Source organism: Ischnura elegans, chromosome 11 (assembly GCF_921293095.1).
Source record: "Ischnura elegans chromosome 11, ioIscEleg1.1, whole genome shotgun sequence".
NCBI classification, from domain to species: Eukaryota; Metazoa; Arthropoda; class Insecta; order Odonata; family Coenagrionidae; genus Ischnura; species Ischnura elegans.
The window spans coordinates 50,676,836-50,692,789 of NC_060256.1; the positions used below are offsets into that span (position 1 = coordinate 50,676,836).

The window sequence follows — 15,954 nt, forward strand, 5'->3', positions numbered from 1 at the left end:
TCACCCACCCTACACACCAGATCTTGCACCTTTTGAGTTCCTTTGTTCAACCAGATGAAAATGGTGATGAAAGGGAAATGTTTTGGTCACATTGCGGAGGATAAAAATCGAAGGCAGTGCTGCAAGGCATCGGAAACGACGAGTACCAAAGGTGTTTCACGTAGATGAAAAAATGTTTTAACCAATGTAACAGTGGAAATGGAGAGTACTTCGAAGGTGACTAATGCTTTTGACAAAAAATTAAATTTTGAATTTTTAAAAAATTGTGTCCAGTTTTTTTTTGGGTTCCCCCTAGTACATATAGTGTGTAGCTGCTTAACTTGAAAACACTGTGATGTCAGATTTCAGTTAAATTATATTCTATGACATATCCTCTTGCAACTGAGCCCCTAGTTTCCCTTTTGTTGAGTCAATGGTGATTAGGCCATTTTTACCCTCTCTCACCTCCAAACAATTAAACACATCTTAATATTTTACCTTGGCTGAATGCTGCTGAGAGTTGTGCTAGTTATAAATTATCAAACCTTTACAAATAATTTGGCAATAGGAGAAGACAGTATTCAATCAAGGTACTATTATCCTTCGATACAAAATAAATGCCAGAGATATTTCCTATCCAAGTGCAGAATGCATTGATGGATGTTTTCACAAAATACCGTTTATGAGGTTATGCGAATTTTGAAGCACATTGCTGTCCAATAAATATTATATCATAACATATTCTTGCAAATGTGCTGTTATTTTATTAGGGAATAAAGTTTATTAAGTCAACGTCATGTTCATTTCTTTGTCCTTAGTCCTGAGGGTGTCTTATGAGGAGAGCCTAATCTTGAAGTAATCCTTGAAAGTTTTTGGTGTGGAACTAAACATCTATGTGCCAAACTGTGCATGTAGAATCATACTTGTGGAATCAGGTTGGTGTGGTGGCTTGAATGTTGGCTTTCCACCCTGAGGGCTCGGGTTCAAATTCCAGCGGTGGCAGGGAATTTTCAGAGACTGCTCGATCCCTGCTTGAATGTTGTGTGGAGGACATTTCAAGTGCAACACTCCATCTATCGGATGGGACGTTAAGCCGTGGTCCCCCTGGTGGCTTTCGTTAAGAGCAGGCTAATGTCGACACCTGGTTTCTCTCCACCCTTTCTTACTTACTCTTCCCTCTAGGTGCAAATGACCTTAGTTGTCAGTCGTCCCCTCCAAATACCATACCAGAATCATACTAATATATTTTTGTTTTTGCTTTCCCAGACTCTGATTGTTACGTGGATCAAGGCCAATTTAAATGTTGTGATATCTGCTGATCTCTGGGACCGGTTCCTGCACGTTCTATCATCACTCAACCAATGGGAGGAGCTAGTGAGAGAATGGGCTGTGAGTTTCAATGCATTACTAAAATGCCATTTTTTTTCAAGTTGGAGCCTAATGTTATTATGCATTCCAGTCCCAATTCTAAATGTAAGTTTTTCATTTTCTTAAGATGTGAATCTCAATTTTCTTTTGCAACGAAAGGTACGCAGATGTCACCACCAGATTGCATTTCAACTTTGCCGTGAGATAGAAGATGCAATTTAAAGATATAAGTTTTTGCTCTTGTACCCATTGGGCTATAATTTTAGAGATGCTATCAATAGAAAGTACACATAAAATGACTAGATTTATTCTGCCTACGATACAAAAATACCCCTATATAATAACGATATAGCTCCAGTCACATTTATGTTGCCATTTTATTGCAGTATCGTTGTATAATGGGTTGCATGCATGTAGGTATTTTACTTGTCATTTTTACCAATAATGTATATAAATCTAAGGCCCACTGAATGCTTTTGCAAAAACACCTATCTCTTAAAATTTCATTTTATCTCGCTGCGAATTTTGAAAGTGATATTGGAGAAGTATGAAAAGTTGATTTCCTCTGCCATTTAATTAGTTTATCAACAAAATATGACAAAATCTTTTCACATTATCTAAAAATCAATGAAAAGTTATTGAGTTGACCCAATCACATGATGTAAACAAAGTTGCCATATTTGTTTTGTAATGGGAGAGGTACCAGAGAAGGGTAAGGGGAGAGAGTTTTTCTGTGGTACCTCACTCCACTTCGTCCAACCAGTATCTAAGGTCCTCACTGATTGGCTGACTTTTTAAATGCCAAATGATATAATCTTGTGGCCATGCTATGATGTTAAGCTAGGGATGCTTATGTATGAAGAATTGGCCTGGGTTTATGGCTACTATCAGAAGAATTTGTAATTGCATGGACATTATTTATTTATCCATAATAATCTATACCGTATATTTCTGAATATAGTCCCCCCTTTTTTTCCAAAATACCTGTGGTAAAAGTAAAGGGGGGACTATATTCAAACGTATTTTTTTTACTTTTCCCGAAACTGAAGCCTCAAAATAAGGGGGGACTATATTCGGAGAAATACGGTATTTATCAAACCTTGTAACATATAAAATCGTTTCTGGCTCGATTCTGTGGAAGTTTGATATATCCATGATAAATTAACGCAAATGGTAATTTCCACACCTTTAACACAAAACTTAATAACATTGTGTCATTTTCAAGGAACCCTGAAAAGTGTTGAAGCAAGAGATGGTTTGGGTCTGGTACCCAGTTCTCGGGTCTGCGGGCTCTTGTCCTTTGGAACCAGTATCGAGAACTGATCGCATATAGTTGATACTTGGGAGAAAAAATTTAAGAACCGACCCATCCTTAGTTGAAACCATGGTCGGTTGTTGAGTTAAGTATTGAAAGTGTGGAAGTTACCATTTGTGTTATTGTATCATGGAAACCTTGTAACGTTGTTTGATTTGTATTCTTGATGGCAGTTGATACACTCGAATATTAGGGAACTGAGGAAACTGGAGATTTCGTCGCACTCCTGTATATGCCATGACCAGTAAAGGTTAAAGGGGAGATATTATAGTTTCCCTTTGTAATGTATCTTCTAGTTGATCCAAGATTTGGTATGTGTTGCCTGTTCCCTGACTTTTGAATTATTTCCCAGAAAACGCTGGAGACGCTGACACGTGTGCTGGCAAGACATGTGTATGGCCTGGACCTGACTGACCTGCCGTTGGACCGACTGACGGAGCAGAAGGCCAAGAAGAGACGAGGTGGGGATGGGGGTGGGGGGCCCAGGTGGATGGGCATGGGTGCTGACGGGCCTGGCCGCCAGAGACGCAGGAGGAGTTCCACGGAAGCGTCGTCAGTCACGGTGCCGTCGGCATCTTGCTACACTCCAAGCACAAGGCGATTCGAGGAAGAAGGGCCCATTCCCGAAGATACCTTCCCCGGTAATTCTTAAGTGTAAATTAGCTTTCCTTGTACAGTCAGTCCTCAACTTGTGAACATCGGACTTACGAACTTTCAGAGATACATGCCCAATCGAAAAATTCAAGCATGCTGGACATTTCAAATTTGGCACCTCTGGAGTTGGCTGATATGACTGTTGATGTAGTGTAGATGATCTCGCCTAAAATGCATGATTAATTCTTTGCCGTGACGAATAAATTTAAAACGTAATGATATAATTTTAAGTATCAATGAACCATTGGGAAGTCAGTAAATGTTCAGCATTAAGCTTGTTCTTGCTTGAAAATTTTCAACCCCAGCCTCATCGCACTTGCAGGGAACAGTTTACAACAATTATGAGTTAACACAAAAATGTTGAGGCCACAATATGCAGTGAATGATCATGCCAATGATTATGCTGAATAAATGAAATCATTCACCATGTATAAAGGAAAAATTCATGAATGAACCGTCATGTGCATGATCATTCAGTGAAAATTAGAACATGTTCTATTTTGCTCGCATGATCCTGTGAATGATCATGTGATCATTCAGCATGATCATTCACCATGTATAGCGGCCTTTACACAGTGCTGCATGCTGCAGGACAACTACACTATTTGATGTCTAGCCGAAATTTTTCAAGTTACGGGCAAGGTCCCGGATCGCATCTTGTTTGTATGTTGAGGACTCATTGTATATAATTGAATTATAGTATAGTAATAGCCTCAAGCAAGGTATCAACATTACAGTTGTCGTTGTATCACATTTTTACGTTTGATACTTCCAAAGTTTTGTAGAGATGGTCTGTTTCAAGTATCATACTTCAAAGTCTTCATAGAGGTGGTATAAAAGTAATTCATTTTAGAGTGAGTTGGTGGTTTAAGATTGAACCCTCTGATATGTTCACATTATTGAAGCCATCACAGGCCAAGGTCCCATTTTTGGGAGACTAATTTAGATGACAAAAAAATAGTCATTTTCCGTTATATTCTCATCAGTTCATTCCTGAACATTTATCTTTGCATGATTCATTTTCACCATAAAAATGAAAGCATTTAATTGGTATTCTTTTCCACCAGGAAGTTCTGAATTTGAGATTTTTTCAGTATCAGCATAGTACTACATCTTTAGTGTCATGTGATTTCTTTCTGTGAATTAAATATTGCAAGTGAAAAAGGAGTTACGAAGAGCTGTTAGTAGTCCTTTAGTGTTTCTTTAAAGAATCATTATAAAGAAATAAACATCATGGGACATTATGTGATTCTTATTAGCAGAGGAGCATTTTTGAAGCAGTGGTCCAACACAGTGTCTTTCTTTATGCCAGTAAATCAAAAGGATAAATGTAACTATAAGTATCTTAACATTGAAGTGATTTGGCTACTGAGCTCTAGTCAGCATTCATTGAAGTCCTTTATTGCGTGGAGGAAAAAATGAGTGCTTATACTTGTCTGCTCAGCAAAATATCTCCCTATACTTTTGTTTCTGTCAGATGAACATAAATCTGTCAGAGAAACATGGTGGGGTTCAGAGATGATAATCCCTGTGTTGCTCTGAAAGATATGACTAGAGTGTGCATCTGGGCCTTATTGGATATTAGGCATGAGTGTTTGGAGAGCAGTTTTGACAAGTGACCTCGTTTGAAGCCATGTCCCTTTTCTGATCAGATGGGACACCGCTCCCCTCCGCAATGCAAGAGAGCCCAAGAATGCGTAGTGGCTGCCACTCCTTCAACAACTCTGTGGGACAGAGCGAGGGCCAGGGGGAAGGAAGCAGCCCGCACCCCTTGCGCTGCTGCCATCATCACAACAAGGCAGCCAGTGGCCAGCTTGCACCCGTTCGCTCGCACAGCGAGGGAGAGCTCACGCTGTTGCACAGCACAAACAGTTCCTCTGGCAGGTCAAGGCCATCTCCGTCCACAACATCCGGTGCACCAGGTATGTACGTGCAGTCCCAGAGTTATGGGCAACCTGAACTACACCATTCAGTTGTTAGGGACAGGTGTTAATAATAAAAAAATTGGTAATAGCCAGTATAGTAAAATCATTTTACTTTGCCTTACAATGACAACAATGCAGTGTTTGAAGTTTATAGTGGTCTGCCTGTCAAATTTGGAATTTTTTGGGGAACAAAGTGCTGAATAAATCCTAAAGTAATGGGAAATCTTCAATAAAAATTAGCAAAAATAATTTTATTGATGCATATGATATTCATACAAATTTGGTATTAGTCTAATGAAAATTATCATGCTTAGGGAGATATGTGCTTTAATTGAAATGTTAAATATTAAAAATCTGAGATTGCTCGGGCTACTAAGTGTAGAATAAGACATAAAGTATTGATAAATGAACCATCATGCGTAGCCAAAAAAAAATTTATTGGTGTGTATTAATTTTGGTGCAATTTTGGTACCTCTGAATGATATTGTAAATTTTTCATTGCATGAGATTCTCTTAAGTTTTTCGAATCCTGTTTCCTTGCAGTTCTTCCATCTTCTGTGGAGAGGGAGGTAGCACGCTTGCTGTCATACCCTCCTTCCTCTGAGGGCGACTGCACGTTCCGAGCTGTTCATCCTTCGTTGAGACGCTCACATTCTTTGGATTCCTTCTTGAGGCCTAGAGGTATGAGTGTGATTCATCATTTGTTTGTTGATAACTTATTCCAAAATCATGATGTTCAATTTCATTTGGTTGTACTTGAAGGAAGTTGAATTTCACAAATGAAACAGTAACTATGTTTCCTTTTCCTTTCTGGTTACTAAGTTTTTTCATTTGTCTCAATATGAACATTACTTAGTTATTATTAATAATATATCTCGTTGAAATTACTCAAAGTAGAGCCAGAGACTATGAAATGACTACTGTATTATGATTTATCTTCAATTTTGAAGATTTTATATGAGTAATTTAGGATTATGTAAGTGATGTTTAGGAAACCATGGGAGAATTTTATATCCTTGCCATCAACCTATCTTTTGACATTTTTTAACTGTGTTGAAGTTAACTTGAAGTCTTGAAGCCAAATATTCATTGAGGTGTAATTTATTTTGGGTTAATGTGGTCCTTTTTGTGTGCAGATTTGGTTAAATCAGTTTTCAAGGATTTTTTTCTGGTGAATATCTTCACCTTCATAGAAAAACCTTGCTAATGCAGACCTCTTGATAGAATGGTTTGCAGGACTTCTCTGACATACCTGATAAGTGCTGTATCAATTTTGAATGCATTTTGCCTTTACAGCTGGAACTCTGTCACGGTGTTGTGAATCTGAGGGTCCTACAAGGTCTCCATCGCCTTCCCCTTCCAGTGGTATTGAAAGCAACTCAATCAAAGATTCTCCAATGCAAATCGATGTCATCGGAGCGGATAACACAAGCACAGGTGAGGAGATAGAAGTATATATGTATTCAAGTAGAAAAAAATAATCATAGATAGAGTTTCAATGAGCTTTACTTTTTGAATTTGACCCTGTAAAATGTAAAACCTGTTTAAATCTGTGTTGTGTTGGTGGTTTAAGTGTGTGTAACTTGATCGCAGGATTTCCCACTTGGGAGTGCAGGCTCTTCCAAGAGTAATATATTACATGAATAATTCCTGAACTAATATATTTACCCTGTACAAAGCTTATTTATCTCATCTCAAATTATAATAATATAAAATTTGCACTTCTAATGATTATAATTGGGTAGTTTCCTTCATCAAAGAAAACGAAAGGCATTGATTGCGATTCCTTACCCACCATTAGTGTATTCATAATATACAAATTATTTGGTTTTAGAAATCCCAGTTTAGACGAATGGCAATGGTCAATTTTAACCGCATTTGAAAAAGGCTAGATTGGCGCCCATGCGATGCCACTCCACGTGACGTCACAGGAACCTAGTTTCTATTAGTAGATAGGAGTTTTTCATTGTCTGAGATTACCAATGCATGCATGAGATGCAGAGCTCAGGGAAACATGTCTTAATAATCACCTATTAAAACTGCCTATGGTAGGAAAGTTTCCTTCGTTTGATAAGGTATTAATAATCCTTATTTAAGCCAAGTGCTACCTGCTAGCAGGTTACTCTGCTGCGTGCTAGCAGCCTGCATCGCAATAGCCCTCATAGCCTCGCACAAAGGTGGCCTAACACGGTGGCAGCCGGAACCAGAATGACGTCACATGGGCTTTTCCCAGCATTCATACTTAGCCATTGCATTATCGGGCACTTGAAATTTTTCGCTTTTCATTTAGTCGCGAAAAATAGATATTGTCGTTTAAAAATCTAAAAGCATGAAATGCGTACTCCATGAGTAATAATATTTTGATTTAGGCAATAAAAAAATTATAGGAAACCGCCCTATTTTTATATTTGGAATTTTAATATGTGCACATTAACATCTACTCATTGGAACTTTCTTGACTATAGTTCCACAGTGACTGTACACTTAACTGTCGGTATCTTTCTTTTTATTTCCCACAGATCTGCCTGATGGATCCCTGAGTGCCACGTCTGCCTCTGTAGGGGGCGGCAACTGGTCAGGAGGGGGCACGTCTGGTCGTCACTCGGTGATGGGCGGTGGCACTGTTCGGGGCTGGCTCCCTGATGTGGCCGTCGTCCTCTGGAGGCGAATGCTCGGAGCCCTGGGAGACGTGAACGCCCTGAGGGACCCAGCACTGCATGCACGCGTCTTTGAACATTTCATCGAGTTGTGTGAAACCCTCATTAAAGTGAGTAAGAAAGAGGAAACTTCTTCCCATCATCCTCTTGTTTTGGTGACCACAGAGTGATGTGAATTTTATAGGAAAATTAGCTATAATTTGTGCTGTTAACCAAAAATCAAAGTCATAACTTCCCAATACCATTCCTTGTGATTGCAAGTACTGTAATATAAATATTTATTTAATCATTCAAAAACAGCCAAAATGGCCATTACATTGAATAGAAAACTTAAAATCTGCATATTTAACAAATATATACCATAAAAACTACAAAAAGGATATAAAAAAAGATTCAGAAGATGGCTTTTTGAAGCTGCCTCTTGAATGATCTGATGGGCATTGAAACATCCAGGGAAGGGTGAGTAATCGAAATTGTATTTAAAAAGGTAGGGAATCTGTAAAAATGTGATATCTGGGAGAGAGAAAGATGGAATTTAGGTTGGTGTAGTGGTTGGTTATTGCGAAAGGAGCGGGTGGGAATGTGGAGTGAAAAGAAAGGGAGTATTTCTGAGGATCGGAAATTGCCATTGAAGGCATTGTAAATGAAGGAAAGATCACGAATATTCCTATGAGTGGATAGTGGGACCAATGATAGGCCAGACATTACTTCAGAGCGGGAAGAATTACGGAGGTGAGGAACTACTACTCTGACTACTGAAATAAAGAAATTAACAGGGCATTCAAGAATTTTCAGTTTGCAGGGACAGGCAGTGGAGTACATTATGGAGCAGTACTCGAGGATTGGGAGAACGCAACCAATGAAAATAGCTCTCATGGCAATAGGGTTAAGAAGGCAATAAAGCCGTATGATAATCACTGATTTGAAATGAATTACGGCAATCATAAAAATTGATGAAATTGGGAATGAAAATGGTTAAAAAATTCTTTGTTATGAAATGAAGTCAGATGCAGTGTTCATTTTTTGGTTGTAGAAAGTCTAATCATGCATTTTCCTTTCTCTTCAAAAGATCCGACTCAACCAAGGTGTATCGGGTGATAATCAGACAACGCCACCTCCTCCTGAACTGGTCCCTCCTATTTCCATTGTTGTTCCGTGGTGCTTTGAGGTGAGTGGCTGACGGGAGAGCTGCACTAGAATGTTGTTGAGCTTTAATCCCATGTACATGTTTACCATTATAATATCCCGCATGCATTTGTTTGTATTGAAAAATAAATATAAATTTTATGACCTAATATATGAAATCGTGGATATAAATATAACTATTATTTTTATATTTTCAGGCATTAAAACTTCCAGATAGTTACAGAAAAGGGAAGTTATGTGCATATCGACTACTGTGCAGTATAACCGTGACTCCACAAGATATTCCTCCCCCCAGAGATTACCTAATTGAATTTTATCGAGTTTTACACAAAGGCCTAACTGGTGATGATCAGGTGAGCACATTTTTTACTCAATAAAATGTTACTGCTCGTTTTCCCTTATTTCAATAAAAAAACACTTGTTACCCACACAAAAAATCTTTCCAATTTGAGTCGGCCATTCCCTGAATTTGTGACATTCACTTGTATGTGACATAGTCTAGCATAGACGCAGGCAATAAATGTAAGGCTTGTAGCAATCGACCACTACCCAGGCCTAATGGATCTGCTCTCGGCTTGCAAGCAGGTGACTCGGATTCAAGCCTCAGATCACCAGCAATATAGAATGGGTCGCACAAAAAGAAGATCAGAGTCTTTTTTGTGGAGAGATGCTTTTATTTTAGCACTCCTAGTACTGAATTATCATTGACAAGAGAGGAGTAGCTTATATAGTGATGTGGAATCTTAGGGCAATTATTTCTTGAATATTTTAGAAATAATAAAAAAATAATATGATATTACCGTATTTGCACGAATCTAAGACGAACACGATTCTAAGACGACCCCCCCTTTTTTGGAACTCCACTATGGGAAAAAAATGTTTCTAGGGGAAAACGTTCAATGCGGGCATGTTTGGCTAGGTTGCCTATGTCCCAGGAACCGAGGGATTTTTGGCGCGTAATGACAAGAATAGTGGTACTTTATCGAGACACTTAGGTCTTATTGTTGATTCGACTAATAGTTTCTTCGGAGGGGCCATGGTCCGAAGACGAATAAAATTAAACTAGTGAAAATGAAGCCTGACTTCATTAAACCCACACGGAAAACACTCGGTGGTATGAAGGCAAGCCACCCTGGAAAGTACGGATCCACTCGTACGAGCTATGCTTTCGCATTCGGCGTACGCAGAGCATACTGCAGAGGGCGAAGCATGACTGCGCCATGAAATTTTTTGTCCCAAAGATACCCATTCTTTTCTAATTAGCGTAGCGCCAGATGAGCGGATGAATTCGGATTGTTAGTATATAGGGAGGAACAAAATATCCTGATAAGATACCCCTTCGTCAGTAACTCTGACAAGTGCGACATATGGTATAACTCGTAAATTGACAACTGATAATAACCTGATATCCTGTTTTCGGAAAAAAATGCATAACTGCCGAGAAGCTCAGCTACGAGGATATAGAGTTTCCCCAAAAATCACCATCGTATTTTTCCAGCTAGATCCTTACTTAAAAATACTTAAATCACGTTAGAAATACATCGTGTTTGGTCTCGTTCTTTCTTGATTTACGAGCACATTGCAAATATTTCAGCCTAATAAAAGTATAATACCAATTGCCGAAATTCATTGTTAGACACATTTTGAGCTATAGGTGATTCATGCAGCGGTTGACCTCCAGAAACTGGGAACTTTGAAGCAGGTAGTCTGAAAAAGGTCAGTGGGTGAGAAAAGGGGGGGCGTGAAATGCGTTTCTATTGTTCTCGTGTAACTTGATATTTTTTCGAAGCTAAGGTCTTCGTAATACGATCCCTTGTGCTAGCTGGGACCTTTTGTTTGATTTTGGAGAAGAGGAAAGCGTCAGAGGGGGGAGGCGAGTGCTGAATGGACGGGGATAGCGGATCTTGGGAAATGCGCTTATGTTACTATCCCGCGGCTTTGAGCTTCTCCCAATGGTAGTTTCATTTCGTGGGGAACATTTAATCTATGTGCCTAACGTTATTAGCCATAAATGACACATTGTATTTATTTCGTCTCATTTTCGTCAAAAGATGGATGCGGGAAAATTTTTCGTCGGGACCACGATCTTCAAACGATCAATGCGGGAAAACGATATTTCAGAGATGCGAGAAAAAATTACATTGCCTATATAGAACTTTATTTGGGACCAGAAACGGCGAAAGATGAATGCGGGAAAATGATCAATACGCGGGTACGATAGATCGGGGTTCCACTGAATAACTTTTCTTTTGAAAGCGGGAGTGTAATAACTTCTTTTTTCTGCCATCGTAATACTCTGAAAGGAACGGAATTACAACTGAATCATCCCTCTAATCAGAGGCAAATCATGTTGCCTTCTTACCGTTACTCTGAGAAAAATGCAACGACTTTGTAGCAGTTTATTCCGCGACGGCATTGATGCTTTAACGTTACAATTTAGGTATATTGTAACCAATAACACGAACATTTTGTGAGTTGAATTTTTCGTTGCATAGCTATCAGGTGGCAAACTCAGGTGTCCATAATTTTTCCGACGCAAATTATGCAACCCGATTGACGTCGAGAATTTTGCATCCGATTGTAAGACGAACCCTCTTTTCTGCATGAGTTAAGGGGAAAAAACCTCGTCTTAGATTCGTGCAAATACGGTACTCCCGAGGCTATTCCTCCCTACTGGATGTAGAGTGCTTGAGAATACACTTTGCTTTCATTTCAATGCATTTTATCATGAGTGCATTCCTACTTGATGAATGTGATGTTGTCGCTTGTTGTTGCAGGCTGTGACCAACACTCTAATTCGCTACTGTGGACCAAGGTTTTTCTCTCTGGCCCTCCCCGGTTCGTCCATTCTCCTGCTGGATTTCATCCACGCTGCCCGTGAAGTCACCTCCGCATCAGATGTCAAAGGAGTATGTATAATAATGATAGCACTTTTGTTGTTTATCTTCTGTTTTATTATGTTGAATTTAAATTATGTAATACCGTATATGTCTGAATATAGTCCCCCCTTTTTTCCGCAAATGCCCAAGGTAAAAGTAAAGGGGGGGACTATATTCAAACGAATTTTTTTAACTTTTCCCGAAACTGAAGCCTCAAAATTAGGGGGGGGGACTATATTCGGGGAAAAACAGTACAGTGCAACCTCGATATAACGACACCCCACGGTGCACTAATAAACACTCGCTATAGCGAATTGTTGCTTTACCGGAGGTGGTGCAAATAATAGCCAATATACCTGTTGCGAACAGATATACAGGAACAGGAGTGGTGCGGCGACAGATAAACATCTATCCGATAAACGTAAGTATAAATCCAGACGAAAGGCGATGTTTTTTTGCATCACTAAATTTCCTTACTCAAATAACGACTAACTATTCAAACAATTTATTAGCGCCGCACTGAATAAAAATCATGCAAAGCATTGTTTCGTCAATCATTATATTTATCGAACGACAGTTTACCACATAAATTTGAAGCTGAGCACTCCATTAACTTCATTTCTAACAGATCGCTAGCAATTACAGAGGTTAAGGAGTCTTGATGAAAGTCTTCCGGCGGTGAAACCCTCGCTATGGGGAGAGCCAACACCGAAAGGGTCTCGTAAAAACGAATTTTTTAACACGCTTATTATAGGGTCAATTGGCGGTGCATCGGCTATCTCTCGTAATAGCGGGGGTGTCGCTGTAGCCCGTACTCGCTTTAACGAGGTTCCACTGTATATCATCCTGAAAAATGTCTGCATTTTCTGAATGTTGTATGCACTTTCCTATTTCACTAAGTGGTTTCATTAAGTTGAATTCCAAATATGTAGTACATACATCATCCCAAAACATGTCTGCGTTTTCTGATTATTTTATACATTTTCATGTTCTCTAAATTTGCTAGTAAAAACTCACGTACTTTCTACCTATCGTGGTTGGAGAAAAATTGTCATGAAATTTTAACCCTGGACAGCTGATGCCGGTAAGAATGGAAATTACTATTGATGTTTAACTCAAAAACCCACCATTTTTAAATTACGGAAACTTTACGCGAAGCCCTCCTGTTGCCAGAGGCTGTGGAAAACTCATGATCTCAAATGCGCAACCACTGACCTAGTGTGTTGTCTTGGATACATCCCAGTAAGCGAAGCATTCATGGTCATGAGTCGTCCAGGTACTCTGGAAATAGCGCAAACGAGTGGCCTTTTGGAGTGCTTGGCTCAAAGTATCTGTTGTTTTAAAAATGGTGTGTTTTGGACTTAAATATCAATGCTAATTTTGGTTCCAACTGGCATCAGCTATCCAGGGTTAAAATTATGCGACACTATTTTTCTTTATCTTGTATTGTAAATTTATGCTCATTTTAGTGTTTTGGGGAGCATGGTAGCAATTAGAGTGCTTAGCTGCTGATTAAGGGGTCCTGAGTTCAAATCCCAGGCGAAGCCTTCTGGCACCCAAATTAAAAAATCCCCTGTGCTTCTCTCCAAATTAAAAATCCTCAGAGATGGCCCAGGGAAAGTAACTAGCTCCCTCACTCTGAATTTTTTAACTTCACATGTCTGAGGCCTAGTCTGGGGTAAGCTCTACCCTCACCTTACCTATCCTATCTTAGGTTTGAATCACGTAGTGAGTGGTGCTAAAGATAAGAAATGAATTTCTTGCTTTTACAAGTATATATGTAAGACAGCCCCTAATTTTTAGAAACTAAATGTAAGAAAAATTTATTATGTTATCTTGAGTTAATTGAGTTTGATGTACCTATTTTATTATAAGTTTTTTAGGCATTCAGATATTTTTTGATTTTTTATGATTTTAGCTCCTATAATGTAAACTTTTGCCTTTCAGACTCCCAGGACAGAAGCTTGCTCAATCCTAAGTGGCCTCTTGTGCTTCACAGATGCAATGTGTGATGCACCTGTTCTGCGACCGGAGCCTAATCAGTTCACTTTAACTCTCTCCACTGGTGCAAAGGTTGGTTTATTAACGATAAAAAGCTGAGTTTACTTTGACTGTGTAAACAGTGGGTAGAAGAGCAAAATGAATTAAGTTGGGGGCTTTGAGGTAACAAGTAGCCATTAATTTATACTTGATACTGCTAGCTGTGATCAGCAATGTATCTGCTTAAGTTCAAAGATATAAGTTTAGTTAAGCTACAGCAAAAGTGACTTAACTTTAGAAAATTTTGATTTTATAAAAAAAAGTTCAATTACGTTCAAAAAGAAAATAACCTTTGCAGTGTAAACCTCATTTGCATAGGCTTTTATATGCTTGGTTGATGTTTTTCATAGCTCTATTATCTCATGAAAAACATATGTGGCTAAGAAACCAAATGTAGATATTTTTTTCTTCTGATTTATTTCTCCCACTGTACCAATACTCTCAGGATTTAATTTTTAAATGCCCTTGGATTTGAAGAAAAAGAGTGGTAAGATTTCATTTATTAGGTTATTAATGAAACCGTTCCATCGCATTCACCAAATGAACTATGAAGGACTCTAGTGAATGCTAGATTTAACTCTGGCAGTGAGGCATAATACAGCAGGCTGGCAATAGGGTGGTTTCCTATTATTTTTTTATTGCCTAAATCGAAAGATTATTACTCCTGGAGTACGTATTTCACGCTTTTAGATTTTTAAATGACGATATCTATTTTTCGCGATTAAATGAAAAGCAAAAATTTTCAAGCGCGCGAAAACGCGACGCGTAAGTAGGAATGATGGGAAAAAAGTCCGTGTGACGCATTTCTGGTTCCCCCTCCCGCCTTGTGAGGTGACCTCGGAGAGGCTCTGAGCGCTGATACGACGCAGGATGCTAGCGGGTAGCTGAGTACCATGCCATCTGGTAGCGCTTGGCTTAAAAAAGGTTTATTAATACCTTATCAAACGAAGAAAACTTTCCGACCTTAGCCAGTTTTAATAGGTTATTATTAAGACATGTTCCCCTGAGCTCTGTGCCTCTTGCATGCATTGGTAACCTCAGACGATGTATAACTCCTATCCTCTCGTGTAGAAACTAGGTCCCTGTGACGTCACGTGGAGTGGAATCGCATTGGCGCCAATCTGGCCTTTTTCAAATGAGGATAAAATTTGGCCCTTGCCATTCGTCTAAACCGGTATTTCCATAACCAAATAATTTGTGTATTATGAATACACTAATGGTGGGTAACGAATCGCAATCAATGCCTTTCGTTTTCTTCGATGAAGGAAACTACCCTATTATCCGGCTGCGGTTTACCCAGTTTGTGGATTATCCGTTCATGAGTTCACGCTCCTTTGACGTTTTCCTCGATTTCTATAAAATATAAAATTGGGTGCATAAGCACCAGGATATTTGCATTTTAATGCAAGTTTACACTGGGATCATTATATCCATTAGGATTTATAACCGCTGCTGCGCGATGGCGTGATCGCATGCCCGTTGCATTCACGGGAGTTGTGGCCACATCTTTTCCAAGCATCGCGGTGTGTGGTTGCACTGAGTGATTACGGATTCGCGACTCGCAGCAGTTGCATCCCATGCGACTACGTGGCGTGATGACTGACAGTGTAGTTTCTGACGTCGAGCAGTGGTTTCGAAGCATTTTCACAAACCACTTTACTGAATCCGTGATCTCGCAGCCAGGGATACGTAGTTTTCAGAAACTAGGTATTACACGGAGCAGTAGGAATACGAGTGCAATGATGTTATCGGCACTAAAAAGATCGCAATTGGGGAAAAGAAAGCTCTTTGTAAGACTCGAAGTATTGGTGAGTAAGCAATAACATGACTCCAAACACCGATGAAATTTAACGGGAGTTTATTGTGACTCCGAAAAAAAAAACATGTACACAGCACACATTAACACAGCCAACAATCACTCAGGCAGCACGCATGCACGACACTTGTTTCCAGTCCTCTAGCTGATAACTAACTGTTCTTTTTGCGCCCTT

General features: G+C 39.3%; 1 protein-coding gene across 3 annotated transcripts in view; it reads left to right on the forward strand.

Moving 5' to 3' along the window:
- The window catches only part of LOC124167736 (probable Rho GTPase-activating protein CG5521), an 85,818-nt gene that overhangs the window by 35,420 nt on the left and 34,444 nt on the right, over nucleotides 1–15,954 (forward strand). For all 3 annotated transcript variants that reach the window (XM_046545746.1, XM_046545749.1, XM_046545747.1), the window contains 10 exons: nucleotides 1,246–1,368; nucleotides 3,015–3,303; nucleotides 4,969–5,238; nucleotides 5,785–5,922; nucleotides 6,538–6,678; nucleotides 7,761–8,008; nucleotides 8,968–9,066; nucleotides 9,242–9,397; nucleotides 11,822–11,953; nucleotides 13,871–13,996. In XM_046545746.1, coding sequence (XP_046401702.1) covers nucleotides 1,246–1,368; nucleotides 3,015–3,303; nucleotides 4,969–5,238; nucleotides 5,785–5,922; nucleotides 6,538–6,678; nucleotides 7,761–8,008; nucleotides 8,968–9,066; nucleotides 9,242–9,397; nucleotides 11,822–11,953; nucleotides 13,871–13,996 — 1,722 coding nt within the window. The remainder of the gene's footprint in view (nucleotides 1–1,245; nucleotides 1,369–3,014; nucleotides 3,304–4,968; nucleotides 5,239–5,784; nucleotides 5,923–6,537; nucleotides 6,679–7,760; nucleotides 8,009–8,967; nucleotides 9,067–9,241; nucleotides 9,398–11,821; nucleotides 11,954–13,870; nucleotides 13,997–15,954) is intronic.